Here is a 19,810-nt window from a genome sequence, read left to right on the forward strand (position 1 = left end):
TGTATATTATACACCCGCTAAGTTGAATAGCTGGTGGAGAATGCCTGGTCCTAACTTACTGACATGCGGAGAGAATGAAGCGGACATAGTGCATATATTTTGTAACCGTGTTCAGTTAGGAGCTCTCAAGGAAGGAATCAGCAGTTTTCTTGGGTCTACCTTGAATATACAGATTTTGATCACACCGCCGATGACCCCACCAACAACAACACTGCACAAGTCCTCAACAGTATCAGCAGCTTTGGATTGACCCAGATCGTCCATGACTCTACACACACCGCAGGACACAAGCTTGACCCCATTTTCACCTCAAGCAACCTTGGTCTACCTTGAATAAACAGATTTCGATCACACTGATGATGACCCCAAAGAGAGCAACACTGCATAACTCCGACAGTAAGAGCAGCCTCAGATTGACTCAGATCGTCGGCGGCTCTGAACACACTGGAAGACACATGCTGGACTCCATTTTCACCTCCAGGAACCTTGGTCTACCTTGAATATAAAGATTTCGATCACGTTGCCGCTGACAACCGACCACAATACACACCACCTTGACACACCGCCTTGGTAGTATGAGGAGCCTCAGATTGACCTAGATCATCCACAACCCTACACACATCATAGGACCCAAGCTGGGACCCATTTTTGCAATTTTTGGTCCCATTTGTACCTCCAACAATCATGTCAAATCCAGCAATGTCACAGAACTCACATGGACTGATAAGCCACCCCTACGATGACCAGTGCCCCCCCACCAGAGGTGGAACAAATTCTCAAAGACCAGCTGGACGGATGCCCTCAACACCTCCAACCCCTCTACCGTCAACAACCTTGAACAGGGAGGGAAGAACCTCAACACCTGGATCACCAGTTTCGCCAACAGCATTGTCCCCATCAAGAGCAACAGCCAGAGAAAATCCTTCATAAAGGCCAACTGGCACACCCAAGAATTCAGAACAGCAGAATGAGACAGTAAACAGTTGGAGAAGAGATGGTGCGCCAGCAAGGACACCTCCGACAGGGCTGCCTTCAAGTCCCCCCTCAACCTCTACCACCATCTGCTGAGGGCAACTAAGAAGACAGTCCTCGCCGCATGCATCAAAACCAGCGTCAACAACACCAAGGAACTTTCCAACATCGTTAAAGAATTTTCCGAACCCCGCTGCCAGCAAAAACATAATTCAAACCTCACAGGAGCTGTGCAACAACCTCACAGACTTCTTCCATGGCAAGATCACAACTATATACAGAAACTTCAAACCCCAAACCACACCTCCGGGCTTCCTCGACAGATACGCTGCAACCGACACGAATCACAGACTGACCACCTAGAACCTCCTCTCCACCCAGACACTACCTCCACCATGAAATCCATCCACTTGGAATTTACCACAGACCCATGCCTGCACCACATCTTCAACTTAAACAAGCATTGGCATAGCCAATAGGTCTCGCCGTTGGGACCTTATAAGTGTTTAGACATGCAACAGTTGATGTTGTTGCACTAAGGATATTGTGCTGGATAACTAAACACTTATAAGGTCCCAAAGGTGAGACCTATTGGCTATGGTAATGCTTGTTAAAAGAAAGATGTTTTATAAGCCCTTGGTGTTGAAAAAACTGCCCAAGTCATTTTTCCTAATGCAAATCCCCAGCCACATAGGTTACCATGGCAGGGAGTTATTAATTCAAGGACTGCCTAGTAGGATACTGATAAATCCAAAAATATGCTATTGTTGAATTTATCCTAATATGTGCAGACAAGTTAAGACTTGCTTGCCTGTAAGCCAAAATTCAGCTAGTGCTCTGACCTGATTGGCCAGAGTTAAGTGGATTAGGCAGGCTGCTTTAAGGAGGTAATAAATTACCTCTGGGGTTAGGGAGCCCTTCTAGGAGGAGAAGGTGCTGGACAAAGGAATGCCAGAGGCAGGGGGAGGGGTAGTAAATGTTCTTCAAAGGAAGGAGGGAACAGGCTGGAGAAACCAGTTTCATTTACACCTTTATCCTCCGCCCCCAGCCATAGGACAGGCTTAGAGAAGGAATTTGCAGGTGCAAAAGGGAGGGAAATTATGTAGATGAGCCACCTTGTGGGCTGGTTTAATTCGCTCTTCTCTGTCTGCTGGAAAATCAGGCATTTTGAATTTTGGAGAAATGGTGCTCTTTGGAAGAGTATAGTGCCACACTTGAGAGGATGTGGTCATACCATGGGGTGTTTACCTGCACCTCATTGGACAGGAGTGCCTTCCTGATTGCCCCAGAGAACTTGAAATAAGTATTTGAGAGGGGCAGAGCCTCTTAGATCTGCTGCTTGAAACAAGAAGAGGAAGAAGGGTCCATGCTGAGAGGTTTGATTTTTACCAAGCAGACCCTGAACTCTGAAGACTGCGACTACTGCACAATCTGAACTACAGCCCTGTGGATCAAACCTGCTTCAAAAGGACTAAAAGGCGTACTCCCTGCAAGCTACAGGTTAACAGAGCTCACCTGGTCCCTCACCAACAAGAATCCCCAGCATGGAGTACTGCCAGTGGATTTGTAATGGTTTTGTAAAGTGGATTGTGTGAATTGAAGTCCAAAACTTTCAAGCATCATCTTGGAGCTTCCAGACCCTTGGGGTACATTTTGGACACTTTGGCACCCTCAAAGAACTTTAGGAAGAAGTTCCTGAGGTTTTAAGAAGTTTGGAGCACCTTTGGAAAAAGGCTCCATAAGTGGCCAAGCTGTCGACCCCCAACTGCGAGCCTGCCTACCATCCAGGTTCGTGCTGCTGAAAACCTCCGTAGGTCCGACTTCCAGAATTTGACCGTGAGTAAGCTGAAACCCAAGCAGGCAAACCCTCACCGAAGCCGGCCAAGTGAAGAGCAGTGAGGGACCCCCTGAAGAAAAAGCTCTGAAAAAGTTTTAAAGTCTGAACGTAGGAGAGGTGACCGGGACCAACTGCGACAGTCAAACGGCCCACCTTCAACCACAAGCCGGCCTGGTTTGTCCCGCTGGAAAGCTCCGGAGGTCTGACTTCCACAAGCTTGACCGGCAGATCATCGCAATGCAAGCTGTCGAACCCTCACTGAATCGGGACTGGCTGAGAGCTTCGAGGGACCCCGGGAAGAAAAGCTCCAGAAATGTTTTTAAGTCTGAAGGTAAAATCTTTGACCAACACCTACCGCGAGGGGTAGCTGCACAGGGCTCCAATGCAGTTGGCCTGAAACTTTGTCCCAGTCTAGCGTGACCAGATGTCACAATAGGCACTATAGGTTTCTATGTGCAATATATCTCTCCGGTTCCGTACATTGGATTTTTTTTTTGTTGGTTTCACTTTTAAGATGAAAATTATTTTGGATTTTTATAAATTGGTGTTGGATTTTTATTGTGTTTTGACCCTTAATTATTTACTGAATTTGTGTTTTTAAATGCTTTACATACCTGTCTTTGAAGTTAAGGCTGCCTGCTCGCAGCCAAGCTACCAAGGGTTGAGCATAATCCTCATCTGGTCTGACTGATCCCTGTTTCAACTATCTGTTGGTTCGCACCATTCTTTCCTGACTTTATCTTATCCTCTGGCCTTCGCTATTCCTTACTCGTATTCTCTCATTTCACAACTGTCTTCTAGGCCATACAAATGTGTCCTGCCACCTGCAAGTCGACTTATAAACACTACCCCTGATTAACTTGTGGGGAAGGGTGACAAACACAGTTGGGAGAGGGGCTTATTTGAGTTACTTAATATCTTGTTTTCACATTCTTCTCATTGGTTGACCCTGTATGCATTGGGAGTGTTCTTTGTGAATGTGTATGTTGTAAAAGATTGTGCACCACGAAGTAAAGTGGCAGTCTCCTAAGAACATACCGAGTGTACTTCTGGGACAACTGTACTTAGTTGCAGCTAATAAACCTTATCTTCTACGCCTAACGGAGTGTCCCGTGTCTCTGTTCGACAAAGCAGGTGAACTCAGGAGATTAAGGCGTACCCTGCGCCGCCAGGCCCCTAAGGTCTTGGTTCTTCAATCTAATGATCTGTCTCACACGAGGTGGAGGTACAGAAAGAAAGGACAATAATATATTGCCAATGGACTATGAAGCTAAGTTTACAGTACCCTAAAACTCATGCTCTAAAAAGATTATGTCAAGGATATTGGACAAAGTACCAATAAAACTCATTTGAAATATTGTGCACGTATTTCTGGCATCCCGCATCTGTACTTTTGTGAAATATGTGGAAAACATTCACGGAAAAAAAACCTAGGGGAAGAGTAGTAAAAAGGAAACTTAATTTCCTATTGCCAGAGGGTACTGCCTGATAGAAGCTTAATCGCAGATAAATCAGCACAGCTGTTAGCGAGACAATGACAAGCCACATTCCATTTAATTTGGATAGTTACCAATGGTCTTGAATGTGCTTTCAATCATATGAAATATTAATTTGTCTCCCAGATCCAAACTGACTTAATTTTCAAGGAGTTGCAGGATCTAGAGTTACTTTCAAAGTTGCAACAACACACAGTTGTTGTCCTGTGCTTGCACAAACCACAAATGTTACAAGCCCATCCTTTTACATCTTTGCTGGCTTAGTTGAATTGCACGAGACCCTAGGTTTCCCTATTGAAGGGATAACAAAAAAAACACTTGCTAATGTACCACCAATGTGGGATTTAGCAAATTACAATAAACCTGGATAGAGGTCGATTGTTGTTGGATGAATATATTGTGCAGAGCAGCTTCCTGAATGAACAAAGTGCTGTTGCATTAAAACCAAATGTAGGCACCGTTCCCCTTACTAATCTTAAGTTAGGTCTTGAGTAAAATAAAGAAAATGTATTAATATATTAAAATGAAGGATCAATAAAACAACAACATAATATAATCCTATACTTGAAAGAAAGACCATCTTCGTTGGAGTGAGCATTGAAACAGGCCCACTGAGAACACCCTACCACAGTGGAACTCAACTCTTCTTTTGTTAAGCACACAGGGCCCTAGAGCATCCGGGTGCAAAAATATTAACAAGCATTTCACATGAATGAAAGAGCAACCTTATGAATACAGATCACATATACACAAAGAAGATATTTATTATAAATATATTATACTATAGGGAAAAACTGTAGTTAGAGGATACCCATGTGTCTGTAGAGTAAAACCCCATTTGCCCAATACTAGTAGCGTCCTGTAGACAGGTCACAACGATAGTAGACAGCTCATATATGCTCTAGAACCAATGACAAGTGTCAGCCCATGATAAAACTCATCCAACAGAAGTCAAGATCTAGGAGGGTTCAAGAAATGAAATTCAAATGGTATGGGCCCAGCACTAACAGGAGGTTTATCTAATTGATTTTGAAAACACATTCAGAACTAGTGAGGAGCGAAAGGAGAGCGCTTTGTTCGAATGAGGGGAAGGGGGAACTAGTATTGGAATGGTGTTTTACACGCTGGCTACACATCAATAATGACTGTTTTAAGGTCAGTTTTTCATCTTTTGGAGGGTGGTGGCCCAAGTCACTCTCTGCCACCCACACCTGCCCCAAGAACATGTGGTCCAGTAGGGCCCTACCTCTAAGGAGAGAAGTGAGACCAAGCATAGTCCAGATAGTAGTCCACTTATTGCAGTGCAGGGCTGGCACCAGTCATTTTAATCTGGGAATAGGTCAGTTAACAAGCACAGGCTGCAATTAAGCAGTTTTTCATGATCACAACCTCATGTAAATGTGTGCTACTGGTAGAAAATTCGAGTTAGAACAAACCACTGTGGTACTGTACATCAGCAACCTGTACTCCACATTCACTGGTGGCCACTGAGTGATTGGTAGTACAGGGCTGAAACAGCGAGACTCCACAGCTACACCTGGCTGCATCACAATGGCATTAAGTGTCAGTGGGGCTTGCAGGTGAGGAGAACACTCTGGTCACCTAGTCTGAATATTTACCGGCCTCCTCTAAACTTAGATCCTTATGGACTCCAGACTGCACTGTACCAACCAGCTATATGACTTAGTTGCGGAGCAAATAGGCACGGACATCCTCTATCCAGTGTTACACAGAGTTATTTAATATATTAGCCATCCAAACAACTCAAAATTAGTTCAGCAGGCAAATGTATCAAACTTAATGTGCCAAAAACAGGTTGACATGACGGTTGCTTTAAAATGACTTTAAACATTTTGAGCCATTACAGTGACACTAGGCTTGCAAAAGTAACTGGAAAACAACAAATTAACAAGCGGCGAAAGTGATCGCGATTGCGATCAAACATCAAAGCGCCCGTGCGGCCGCGAAAGTGAAAGTAATCGCGGCAAGCGTAGCGCACGCGCCCGCGCACATGCTCTGTAGCTCTATGCTGGCCTGGTAGCACTTTTTGGAGCCCTCTTAATAAGTCTCGCCAGACCAGCGCATGCGCTGGGTCAGGCGAGACCTAAAAAACAAAGGGTTCGCCAGGAACTCGCCACTCTGCTCAACACCTATCACCACTGCAACATTTCCCAATGACTGGAAACACACCAAAGTCAAACCACTACTCATAAAACCCTCCACTGACCCCAGTGAACTCAAGACCTACCGGTCAATCTCCCTGTTCCCATTCCCAGCACAGGTACTGGAAAAGATCATCAACAAGCAACTCATGACACACCTGGAGCAGAACCAGATACTCAACACCTCCCAATTTGGCTTCCACAGCAATCACAGCACTGAAATTTCCCTGATCGTGGCCAACGATATGGTCTGCAGGAAAGTGGTGTAGTTGGCTAGGAGCTGGCGGACTTGTGCCTGTCCATACTCTACCTGAGTGCCTCCCTTTCACTCCCTTATCCCTGGCTCTGTTTCTTTATCCCTCCCTCCCTCTTTGTCCCTCCTTCCTCTTACTCCCCTCCTTGTTACCTTCTCCACCCCTCGGTACACGCCCCTTGTTGGGGTTCTTAGACCTGACACACACCGGACGCTGGAACATCAGCGAGGTGTTTATTCTATATAGCGGCACTTAAGTTACTTGTTTTGTTGGGGTATTGTTTAGGGAGGGTCATTTTGGGTGGGGGCGTAATGGGTACTGCACTGGATACCATTTATTAGAGTTGTTACTAGCTGTTTGAATCTACAGTTTGTACATTTATGCTGCAAGAAATGCTGTACTTTCTGTAAAGTCCTATCACTTCATGTATGCTTGGTTACAACATGTGGATAAGATTCATACCAAATTGCTCTTTTATAATGTGTCCAAAACACTTATACCTTACTGTGTACTCCATTATATTATATGCAGTGCTCAATAAAAATATTTTCAAAACAAAAAAAGAGCGATAAACATTTTTTGAACTACTTACTTAAATATTTTTGCGTACATCATAAATTCACATTATTGACTAAGGCATCGTTACTATATAGATCAAAACAAGTATCATAGACAATAAACGTGTTTCTTTTTTACTAGACTCTAGTAAAACAAAAAAGTACAGAAATAAAGTACAGAAAGATATAAAAGATATATATGCAATCAAAAACACTTTTATGATGGCATGGGTTCATACAATCATATGTATATGCATTAAGCACAATCCTTGCTGGATGTACCATGAGTGAGAAAAGACGGTCAAATCCTTTGTTTAGAATATAAGTACCGTTTCCAGGTAGGTTGCCTTGAGTAAAAGAAAACAAGATGGAGGACCAGCTCATAGAGTAATGAATTAATTGTCTCTAGAAAGTTCGAGCAACGGTCAATGAGAAAAAGATTTGTAGCTTTGTTTTGTAGGTCTTGTGAGGCGAGCTCCTGGTGTTGGGGGTCGATGCATTTCGGCCTTGTAATTTTAGGTCTCTTCAGAACTTCAGAACTTAGTCAAGGGCATGTACCAATGCTTTAAAAGAAAGATTTGGTTTTTGAAGTTGAAGACAATCAAATGGTCATTTGTAGCACTTAATTTACAAGCTCTGGGTGCAGTTGGTGCCATTTACTAGGGACTTACAAGTAATTTAAATGTGGCAATTAGGTATAGTCCTATTTTACCATGTTTAAAGTAAAGAGCATAAGCACTTTATGCACTTCACCACTGCTAACCAGTGCTAGAGTCCTCAAGCAACAGAAACAAATTGAGCAAAACAGGAGGGGGATGAAGGCAAACAGTTTGGGGGAATACCACGCCAATGTTGTCAGGTCTAACTCATTTACTAGAGCATTGTAGGTAAGTGAAGGATGCCAATCGGGTATTAGCCAATTGTGATTCACTTTGCTAGGTCAGAGCCCATGCCCTTGGGTCTGGTCAGCAAAGCCCAGTGCACTTCACAGTCAAAGAACCAGCAGCATCACTCCAAACATTTGCGGTGATCATGCAAAAAGAGTTTTTCCTTTTGTTATTTATTTAATGTAACTCTTTTTTTTTTTAAATGACATTTTATTAACAGTGAAATCCGCAGCAGTTACAACAGTCGTGACACTTAAGCAGCAATTATTTATACAGGGTACATGTAATATTTAATGTAACTCTTGATTCTAAACTATGGACTCTTCAAAATTAACTTAGAAATGTGCAGACACTGCTTTTAAAAATCCTATGCACTTGTTGGAACCGGCACTTTCTGGTTGGTTGAGGCGATACCCCAGCTAGGCAGAACCTACCACTCTTGTCAAGGGCGAGTGATTACACACACTGTATAACCTGAGCTCACCCTTGGGTAGCTTGGCACTGAACAGTCAGGATTACCACAGAGGTAATGGGTAAAATATTGGCATAGCACTCACTCACGATAAATACCTTGAACGTCACAAAATAGACTTCACACATGATGTATGGAAATAACATTTGTATTCGAAACACATAGTAATCAACACAACATAAACATCATGTATTTGTGGGCATAAAACGCATTCGGAATTATTACTAGCAGTATTGAGCCCAGGCATGTTGAAATGACATCAGCAATATGTACACTTGTGAAGATCCTAATCTACACTCCCTCCAAGCACCCTTATGCGGTGCAACACGTTGTCCACCCCAGGCCCATTCTAACAATTCTTATAATAATTCAATACTGCACAGCTAGAGGTTGCAATCTGGGTCACAAAGATATTAAAGATATGTACATACACAAAATTATACCACTTTTTCGCAGCACCGCAGGCCAAGGCAGCACAGGGAAAGCCAATGTTAAACGTAATGCTTTTCTGGCAAGAAATCAACGTATCGGGCAAATCGCTGTCAAGTGTTGGGAATCACGGGCAGTTTTCCACGGTCACTCCCACACGCATACTCACTTCACACAGCTACACAGTGCAACGGATATTAGACAAGTCCATAGGGAAGCACTCACACACATATGCACTCAGCACTCTAATGCGGTGCAACTGATACCCAGCAGGGCAATTAGTTACACTCTGCAGACCCAATGGCCCTAAGCCTCCCTTCACCCTCCAGCTCACCCCAACTATCCTACACCCACAAATTGGAGACACCCTGTCCTCCCACTGGGCACTAGGCAGCACGCGGCTGAATTCACTCTTAGTCAGGATCCCAGGAAGCATGTGGAGATAGGCTGCAAGGTTAATTAGGAGGCAATCAGCAAAAGGGGTTTGGCAGCCACTTGAGAAGTTCATCCAAAGGATGTGGAGCAGGGAGCAGACAAGGATGGGAAACAATAGACAGTCACACCAAAGGTCACACTCAAGGGCCTTCCTGCTCCAGTCAAGTTCTGTGAAGTGCAGGGAATTCACACAGTCTCTTGACCCGCTTCTGATAGTTCTCTGAGGTATTCCTTCAGCCCCGACAGTCACTCTCACCACTCAGGCCTGAGCAGGGCAATACTACCTGACAACACGGGTCGGTTAGGAGAGGACAGTTGGTCCACCGCGCTGAGGGCTAAGTAAGGGCACAGTAGATGAATGGAGAATGAAGCTGCGGGGCTCTCGAAAGGAGGAGGCACCCCATCACATACACGTTGATCAGAGTCACACCCAGGCAATCAGGGCACAACCTCGGGTGCACAATGTTACACGTCGATGAGACACAACATCCGGTGCACATCAATTTTGGCTGCATCAGAGAACTGCCGTCACTCACATGATGGAAGAGTTGCAAATTCCATATCTCCCTGGAGATGAGGCACAATGCACAGTGCACAGCGATATTGTTTGCACCAGACAATTACAGTCACACACACAGGCGCAAGTTCAGCAATGCCTCATGAGTTAGACTGAGGTACTACTACAGTTACGCCCCCACCTCTGAGGATCGCAACCTGTGAATCAAACACCGCACACAATGAGCATGCAGATGGCATGTCGTACAAGAGAGATGCAACACGATCGGCGAAGCGGGCTACGCAGGGAGCCCAACCAGAGAATCCGCTCACCTCCAACTAGAGACGTATGTGAGCCAAGGTTCCCACGATGCAGTAGGGCACATGCCTTAGATGCGGGTCAGACTTTGGGGCTCTGCACAAGGTGAGCCAGTCTCCAGGCACAATTCTTAGTTTGAAGTCCACGCCTGCTACCAACTGGAATCCAGCAGATGATGTGGGCACTTGAGAGGGCACCACGCTTCAGGTGTCACAGGTAAATGGTGTAGGTTCCTCTTGGGCGATCTTTGATGTCCCTGAGACCTCTGAGAGGACAGGAGGTAAGGTCAACAAACCCTTGGAAAGCACACTTCAGGGTGCCACACAACAGCAGGTAGTCGGCCCAGGCCAACCACTGTCTACGAAGGGCACACAGCCCCTTCTAATGTCAGTAATCCTTTTTGTGCACAACAGAGTCCTCTGGCAATGAGCACACAGTTCCAAGAACTCCAACCCACATCCCCACAAACATATCTCACATTTTGCTGCAGGATGGTGCCAGTATTTATACTGGAGTGTGCCTTTGAAGTTGGGTTTGGTTCAAAGGGTCTCCCTTTTAACCAATTTCAGTCCTGTTTGCTATGAGGCTGTGGAATGCAAATGTTAATCTTTAGTGTGGCCACGATTTGGCTCTGGAGGCCAAGTGTCAAAACCTCCTCCTACAATCTCTGCAGCCAGACCTGCAAATGGCAGAGTTTGGTTATTTCAATTGAATGCCCAGTGTTTTATAGCTGTGACTGGGGAATGCCCAGATATACTCATCCAACCTCCAGTGTGGACTTGAGCCAAGCACCATGGTGCACAAAGAGTTTTAGAGCATAGAAATGCCCACTTTCTAGTAGTGCAAAAGGAACAACTGATGGGCGGAATGCTGAACAATGCAAACATTCATCCCCAGTGAGAAGGACCTGGGTTTAATCCATCGTTCTTTTGCTCACCACGCGACCCCAGTTTAGACCTAGCCATATGCAAATCCAAACTGGGGTGGGTCTGAACTGGGGTGGCATGGTAAGCATTCCATCCATCAATTGTTTCTTTTGCTTTTGTCGCTCTAAGTGGAAAGGGTATGCCCAGATGTGGGTCCCGTGCTCACAGTGCCACTGGATTCAATCTAGCATGGCTGAAGAGGGGTGATTCAGAAGCCACGCCCCCTGTTAGGGCCCGTCCCCTTTAGCACTGCAAATAACCCTCAGTCACAGGGTTGTTCAAAAAAAGATTAAACTTGAATTTGGTTCAAACACGATATGTTTATTGTATCAAGGTATTACTCAATTTTCATCCGCCTTGTCCAACACTGGATTTTAATGAATCATGATTATCTTCAGAATTATATATTTCATTCAAAGCAATTCAATTGCATTATCCCATCCCGATGCATTATGGGCCGTGGCCCTTCGTCAGGGGATATTGATTCTGTGAAAACACATAATAATTCATGAGGAAACCGATCAATATGTCCTATGTTGTCTTCCAACACCACTCGGTGAAGAGACCAATCAACTAAAAAAAATGATGTGAACGTGCCTTAGTGAATCGCCATGCAACATTCTCTCCATGGTCATCTTTACAGCTTAAACCCTGAAACCAAAATCCAATATTCAGACGTAAAAATCAAACAATAAATCGATGACTGATAACTCAGCCTTGTCTTCAACTGCCTACTATGGCTAAAACATGTAAAGTGTAAAAGTGAATATAAATTAATGCAAACTCGTATGCTACACGGCACGATCTGTTGTACACAGACAGCCGTATCTTTTAATAGACAACTGTTATGGCCAAACCATATGTTATGGAGAAGTCAACATGAAACCAACCAGGTTATCTGCGGTCTTGAAGATTAATGAGCCACTCCGTGTCTGTCATACATTACTAAAGGATTCGGAACAAATAAACTCCGCTGTTTAATATTCACCAATCCATCATGAATAACAATATAAGCGGACCAAACCGCCCCAATTCAAAAGAGTGAATCCATGTGCATTCTGCTCAATCGATTCACGGTACACAGCGTGATCTGAGAAGTTTACCCACAGCGTGTCCTTAATACATATAATGGCAAATATACAATTGAATACCGCGGTTTGATGTTCATTAAACCGTCTACTTTCCACTACAAGCGGAAAGAACATACACTGCTCAAAAGTGCACGTTGACCGTGCATTAGATGGAAAAAGTGAAGTGTGCAGTGCTAAAGGGGACGGACCCTCACAGGGGACGCGGCTTCTGAATTTGTCTGACACGCTCTATGATCAGAGAGTGAGACCCTTTCTAGCACACTACAAACTGAGTGCTAAGATCAATTGTTGTAATTACTGTGAGTGTCACCCTCACATTTATGTATTTGATGAGTGGTGATGCCATGAAACCGGTCCCAGGATGCTTGTTTCCTGTCCAGGGAAGACCGGGCTAGGCAGTTTGTGCATAACTGTTCCCATGAGGACAGGGTCAAAACTGATTTGTATATGACTGGGTTCAAACCGGGGTGGCGTGGTGAGCAAAAGAACAATGGATTAAACCCAGATCTTTGTGACTGGGGGTGAATATTTACACCGCTCAGCATTCCGTCCATCAATTGTTCCTTTTGCTTTTGTCGCCCTAAGTGGAAAGGATATGTCCAGACATGGGTCCGTGCTCACGGCACCACTGGATTCAAGCTAGCCTAGCTGATGAGGGGTGATGCCTCGAAACTGGTCCCAGGATGCTTGTTACCCATCCAGAAAAGACCTAGCTTGGCAGTTCGGGCTGGACTGTTCCCATGAGGAACAGGGTCAAGACTGATTTGCATCTGGCTGGATCCAAACTGGGGTAGCGTGGTGAGCAAAATAACAATGGATTATACCCAGATCTTTGTGACTGGGAGTGAATGTTTGCATTGTTTAGCATTCCATCCATCAAGTGTTCCTTTTGCTTTTGTCAACCTAAGTGGGAAGGGTATGCCCAGATGTGTGTTCCGTGTTCACTGCACCACTGGATTCAAGCTAGCCTGGCTGATGTGGGGTGATGCGCCGAAACCATTCCCAGGTTGCTTGTTTCAGGTTAAGGGAAGACCTGGCTTGGCAGTTTGGGCTGGATTGTTCCCATGAGGAACAGGGTCAAGACTGATTTGCATAGGGCTGGATCCAAACTGGGGTGGCGTGGTGAGCAAAAGAACAATGGATTAATCCCAGATCTTTGTGGATGGGGGTGAATGTTTGCATTGTTCAGCAGTCCATCCATCAAGTGTTCCTTTCACTTTCTAGTAGTGGCATTTTTACGTGACTCATGACAAAGCCACCTTGACAACTGGTAAGGGGTTGTGGCTGTGAAACCAATGATAGGAAACATCATGATACTGCTCTACTGCAATGCACTATTGAGCCTGAAGTAATGTCAACCATTTCCCCATGTTTGCCTATGGGAAGAGCAAACCTCATAGATAGCGAAAACACACATGGTTATTCCTCACTACATGGACAGGAGACACACATGTATACCTGCCCTGCCTTCCACCTACCACTCGCTTCACCCTTTAGCACATACCCTCGGGGTACTTGGGTGGAAGTGAAAGTTCCTCTTAGGATGGATAGTGACGTACACAGGCCAGTCTGAGTAAACGCACAATTGCGTGTATCAGCCTGCATTGGCAGCGTGGACAAGTATTTAAGAGCATCATCAGTGCAGAGCGCATACCAGCTTGTAGTGGCAGACTAGACAAGTATTTAAGAGCACCATCGGTGCAAAGCATACACCAGCCTGCAATGGCAGGCTGGACACGTATTCAGGAGTACCATTGGTGCAGAGTGCACACCAACCTGCAACGGCAGGCAGGACACGTATTTAGGAACACCATCAGTGCAAAGCATGCCCCAGCCTGCAATAGCAGGCCGGACCCGTATTTTAGGAGCGCTATTGATGCAAAGTGCATATTTAGGAGCACCATTGGTGCACGCGGTCACACCAGCCTGCAATGGCAGGCTGCACCTATGCCTAGCACGCCCTCAGCCCCGAGCGCACATCAGCCTACATTGGAAGGCTGGACACTAATTCAAAGACACCATTGGTGCCAGGGCGCCCACTAGCCTGCACTAGAAGGCTCGGCACAGGTCTTAAAACATAATAAGCGAGAGTGTGCCACCACTGGCCGGCCATGGTTGACCTGACAGACGCTTTAGAAACCGCAGGCGAGCACCACTTCCTAAGGTATGTCAGACGGGAGCGTGCACTTTCATACTGCACTTACAATGGGAAAGTGCCTCAGGTCCTAACAAGAGAATCGGCCACACCCAAGAAGTGTCACATAGGGACAGCCAACATGGGGTTTCATTCCTACACAGGCAGCGCACAAGCAGATGTACCTACCCGGCCACTCACTTACCCCGGTTTGGTGGTAGTGAACGGCTCCCTCAGGGTTGGCTATGGAGCGAGACTGCTAATCGTATCAGACATTTTTAACAGGCTATTCAGGTGGGGGGGCACAATCAGTGTGGCATCCCCCTATTAGCCGGTATCGCACCAGCCCTGGGTATGTGGTGTACCTTTTTTCATGGCACTGACAGGTTCAACACCTAACCCAATCAAGTGAGCACCCTATCCTGACAAGTGCAGGAAGGGCATGCGCACTTTCCCGCTGTAGTACAGTGGGAAAGTGCCCAGAGTCCTAAGGTCAGTAGAAGAGAGTTGGCAAAAAAACAGGAGGACAAAAGCAAAATGTCTTAGGGGAATCCCTCAAAGAATGGCCATCTCCAACAGTGGTGATCTTGTAAATCATCTAAGGTCTTTCTAATCTTATTTTGCTTCCTTAAGCAGCACTAAATTCACTCTTTATTAAACATAGTGTGAACATCAACACATGCCTAAAAAGTACTTACTGTACAAAATAAATACCATACAACAGTGTTTTTGTTAAAACGCTTTGTAAGTAAAAACCTCTTCATTTCCTGGTTGCACATGGATGGAAAACTGCAGTTTTTAGAACTCAAATGTCAGGGAAAGTTTTACACAAACTGAAAAGGGGGGCACAATGAGCCCTTTTTGCACCCGAGAGGCACTTGGTATTACAAAAGGGGTGGTGTGGATACTTGCATGACCCCTAATATGGATTGCGCTGGCACAAAATGTGCCCTTGTGCCATCACGAGGGGTTAAGCCCCCATGTAAATGACAGTATGCCTTTTTTTACTGCTCCCATGCCATAATGCATAATGTGTGCACTAGGCAAAGAAGCCTTCATATGAAGTGGTGTTCAGTCAGCGTGGCACCCGAGGGCACTCCTAAGGAGTGGGTCTTGGAAATACCCCAGACTCAGCCGTTCCATCACACACAGGTGCAGACACACACTGCATCTATGTACAATACTGGAAATATTGGAGATGGTCAAATGTTCTGTTCCGTCTGCGAAATTGGTCGAATTTTGGCCACTCTGCATTACTCTTTAACTGGTAGTTCTGGCTAAATTCCGCCAATCGTTGCGTGGCGGAACTTTTTCTACTGCAAGTCTCCAGAATATGCGAGCTGGCAAGATTTGGCGTCCCCTAGCATGATTTTCTAACACGGGCGATCGCCGGCATTCGTGAGCAGCCGGGATTGCAGAGGGCTGCCGCTCGAGCAGATTTGCTGACACTCTAGTAGATTTTCTACTTGACCAGCAGCAAAATCAACACGAATAGTCGAGCGCTCTTGCGTGGTGCCGTGCACGTTGATTTTCAGCGCTGTTCATGCTACTGGTGCTAAATTGCAGCTCGAGCTGCATATTTTCCACCCGTTGGCGGAATTCTGCAGAATCGCGCAGAGTTTTTCTGTAACGCCGCGGGGTGAAAGCCCGCAATTCCCCCATTCCTATAAATACCTCCTGCAGACATTCTTTTAGAGATAGTTATTACTTGGCCTATGCACCGAGGCAATGATACAAGTCCCCCATTTTGGACTTGATTAATCTCTCCCTCAGTGAGGGCGTGGTCCCGCCATCCTGGAAGCAAGCTGTGGTCAGCCCTATTCTGAAGAAACCCAACTCTGACCCCTTGCTCCCGGAGAATTACCGGCCCATCTCCCTCCTGCCTTGGACCGCCAAGGTCACTGAGGCACATGTGAATTCCATCCTGTCTGCCCACCTCTCTCGTAATAACATTCTTGACGAGAGTCAAAATGGGTTCCGCGCTCAACACAGCACTGAAACTGCCTTGCTCTTTATGACCGAGCATCTGCGGTCAGTGCTGGATGCGGGGCAGACTGCGGCGCTCCTACTGTTAGACCTGAGCGCCGCGTTTGACACGGTGTCTCATGACATTTTGATGCGGCGCTTGGAGGAAGTGGGTATTGGGGGGAAGGCTCTTCAGTGGTTCCGCTCCTTCCTCTCGGACCGGTTTTTCAAAGTAGCCATTCCACCTGGCCAGTCCTCTTTCCATTCTTTGGAACTGGGAGTCGCTCAGGGCTCTGCTTTAAGCCCCACATTGTTCAACTTGTATGTGAAACCGCTGGCTGCTGTCGTCAGGCAATGTGGCCTTACCATGACATCGTATGCCGACGACACGCAGCTGGCGGTGACACTCAGGGGGGACCCTGAGGTGACTGCGCCCAGGTTCCGTGCAGGACTTATAGCTGTGGCTGGCTGGATGCGTAGCAACTGCCTACAGCTCAATGCTAAGAAAACCGAGGTCCTGGTTGTAGGGAAGCAGGCGGAACTCTGGGGAGACCAGTGGTGGCCTTCCGAACTGGGGGTGTCCCCCATCCCAGCGGCCGAAGTTAAAAATCTGGGGGTTTGGCTGGATTCTAACCTTTCTTATACCAGCCATACAAAGAAGACAGCAGCTACCTGCTTTGGTATTCTGCGAGGACTGAGGCCAGTCCTCAAATTCTTTGACCCTCCCACTCGGCAACTGGTGGTTCAGGCCTCTATCCTTTCCCGGCTGGACTACGGGAGTGCCTTGCTACTTGGAGTCAACCAGGCTGAGGCTACTAGGCTTCAGAGGGTGCAGAACGCTGCTGCACGGGCCATTGTTGGCCTTCCGAGACGATGTTCTGTCTCTGCGGTTCTGACCTCCCTTCACTGGCTTCCGGTCAGACAGAGAATCAAATTTAAGGCTCTCTGTCTGACATTTAAGATTCTAAAGCTTTCCTCTCCCCCTGCTTTGGCGGGCCTTATTTCTTCATACGTCCCCACGCGGTCCCTCAGGTCTGAATCTTACCATCTGGCGATTAAGCCTAGGTTCAGGCTGAGTAGGATGGGAGGACGCTCCTTCCGTGTTGTGGCGGCTGATCTATGGAATTCCCTTCCTTTACATATTCGCGCCCTAAATAGTCTGACTCTTTTTAGACGCGCCATTAAAACCCACCTGTTTGCCTCTGCTAATTGATTTCTCTTCTCCTCAGCTTTGACCTGTTGTGTTGTGTACCTGATCAGGCGCCAGGACGCCCCTTCGCTGGGGCAGCTGTGCGCCTAATAAAAGTTATTAACATAACATAACATAACAAACATTACACAACTCACACTATCTCAGTATTGCAAACACATCAGTTGTAGCCTGAGAGAAAGGTGACTGTGTTAATAATAGTATTTACTGTCCCTGAAAAAACAAGTGTTATGTTGACGTGATACTAATGCAAATTTATCCTGCAACACTTTTAAGCAGTTAACAGTCTGGCTAAAATGGTTGATCTAATATAAACCCAGAAATGGATTCAGTATAAACTGCTCCTTCTCCTTTAGGTATTGTGTTTTTAAGTTCACTTATCAAAACATCTTCTGCTTCAAATCAAACGACGAATAAAACTATATTCCATGTTGCTTAGTTTGACAACAGTGTGTGATCCTGGGCAAAATCACTTTATCTCACCCACCTCTGTTGCCTTGTCCTCAAAAAGAGTCAGTGTTTAAAAACAAGCTGGCCACATTACCAATTATTGTGTGGGAGAGAATCGGTGCAAGTTAGAGCTGTTTATCATATAACCACAAAACATACGTCTTTATTTCTATATGGGATAATATAAAAAAAATTGAGAATAAAAGCGTGAAATTGTGTTGATTGCACAATACAAATATACCAAGAGTCCTTGTATTTCAAAGACATCTGGTAAAAATCACATATTCCAAGAGCGTTACATTTCTCTAGGAAGAAGCTTGTAAAGTATGCTCTGGGGAGAGCACATAACTCATTTAAAATCTCGACAATTTAATGCGATCTGTATCTTTCCTCATTTGGAGAGGCTCATGCAGTCTGCATTTCGAAGAATGCTGAATTGTTTGCCCTATTTTCTTCATTCTTTTAGCATTTTAATACACCCATAAACTTATCGCGACCCCCACTCGAGGAAAATGATGCAGACACTATAAAACGAACTGAGCAGTCCTGGAACTCTGGAAAGAGACAACGGGTCGGCACTTTCCATGGAGCGAGATGCCACCTGTGAACAATACCATAATCCGGAATGACTTTAAGAGTTAAATTGCGGTCTGCGGCGCCTTGACACCAGTGACACACTCCCGGCTAGTTTTGACCAACTTGTGTGACCTTGGGCAAATACATCCTTCTCTCAGTACCTCACTTTGCACCTCTGCTCAAATGAGCACCTTTAAAAGTCGACTAGAGCCCATAATAAGTCTCTGGGCGTTCTGGAGTATCACGCAACTCGCCGAAAAGCGCTTTAACGCCTCAGCGTGGGTAGTAAGCGCTGTATAATTACAATTTAAAGTCATTCCATTAAACTAGGCGCATCCAATAACTTTTAAAGGGATGGATTAAAACTGAAAACAAAACTGCTTTTCTGCATGACTTACTGCCCAAGGCACCCGCCACTGCACAGAGCAGGATGAACGCCTGCTGCTGCCCCATGCCTGCGCATCAATCCCCGCTTAGCATAACATCCACAGAGCGCCAGCGGTCCTTCTTCCCAGAGGAAGTTCTGAGCCCAGCAGTGGAAGGAAAACCGGCTTCACAAAGCACAAGGACTTTATTTCCACCCACTCCCCAGGGGTAGGTGCAGGGGGAGGTGGAGGGAACTAAAGGAGGGAGGGGTGGGAAAACAAAGCGACCAATGGCAACTCTCGCAGGGAGTTTTCTCCCCTTCTCCCCCTTGTTGGGGAACGCCGAAGCCAATCAGAAGCATGCTCGTGCCCCATTGAGAGGCAGGAGGGTTTACTACTAAGTGATGAGAGCGGGGTCCCATGCGGGAGACAGAGGAGGGCGCAGAGAAGTCCTGCAAACAGGACCCTTTAGTGTAGGAAAATGCAAGCATTTAGGGCGAGACAACCCCGGCACTGTGCGGCTCTGTGCACCGACCCCCAAGCACTTTATCTTAGAACGTCACTCCTCCCCCAATCTGATTGAATGTGAGCCTAACGCCCGGATCACAGCGTGTCAGGAAAGCAGCGCACACGTTAACGACTATTTTCAGAAACTGGTAACAGATGCTGTTTGTCAAACGCGCTTTGGAGCCCCGAATTTAAAGTCAATGGACTGCGTGTTTTTCCCCCTGGAAGCATGTCCAGAAACCCAATTAGCTTCTTTTCTTTTAAACACTTC

General features: G+C 46.0%; 1 protein-coding gene across 1 annotated transcript in view; it reads right to left on the reverse strand.

Moving 5' to 3' along the window:
* Positions 1-19,212, reverse strand: part of APOLTP (apolipoprotein lipid transfer particle homolog) — a 1,292,669-nt gene extending 1,273,457 nt beyond the window's left edge. The window contains exon 1 of the mRNA XM_085632129.1: positions 19,066-19,212. Within this exon, the coding sequence (XP_085488255.1) occupies positions 19,066-19,120 (55 nt within the window). The 5' untranslated portion in view covers positions 19,121-19,212. The remainder of the gene's footprint in view (positions 1-19,065) is intronic.
* Between the last annotated feature and the right edge of the window lie 598 nt (positions 19,213-19,810).

Source organism: Triturus cristatus, chromosome 10 (genome assembly GCF_964204655.1).
Source record: "Triturus cristatus chromosome 10, aTriCri1.1, whole genome shotgun sequence".
NCBI classification, from domain to species: Eukaryota; Metazoa; Chordata; class Amphibia; order Caudata; family Salamandridae; genus Triturus; species Triturus cristatus.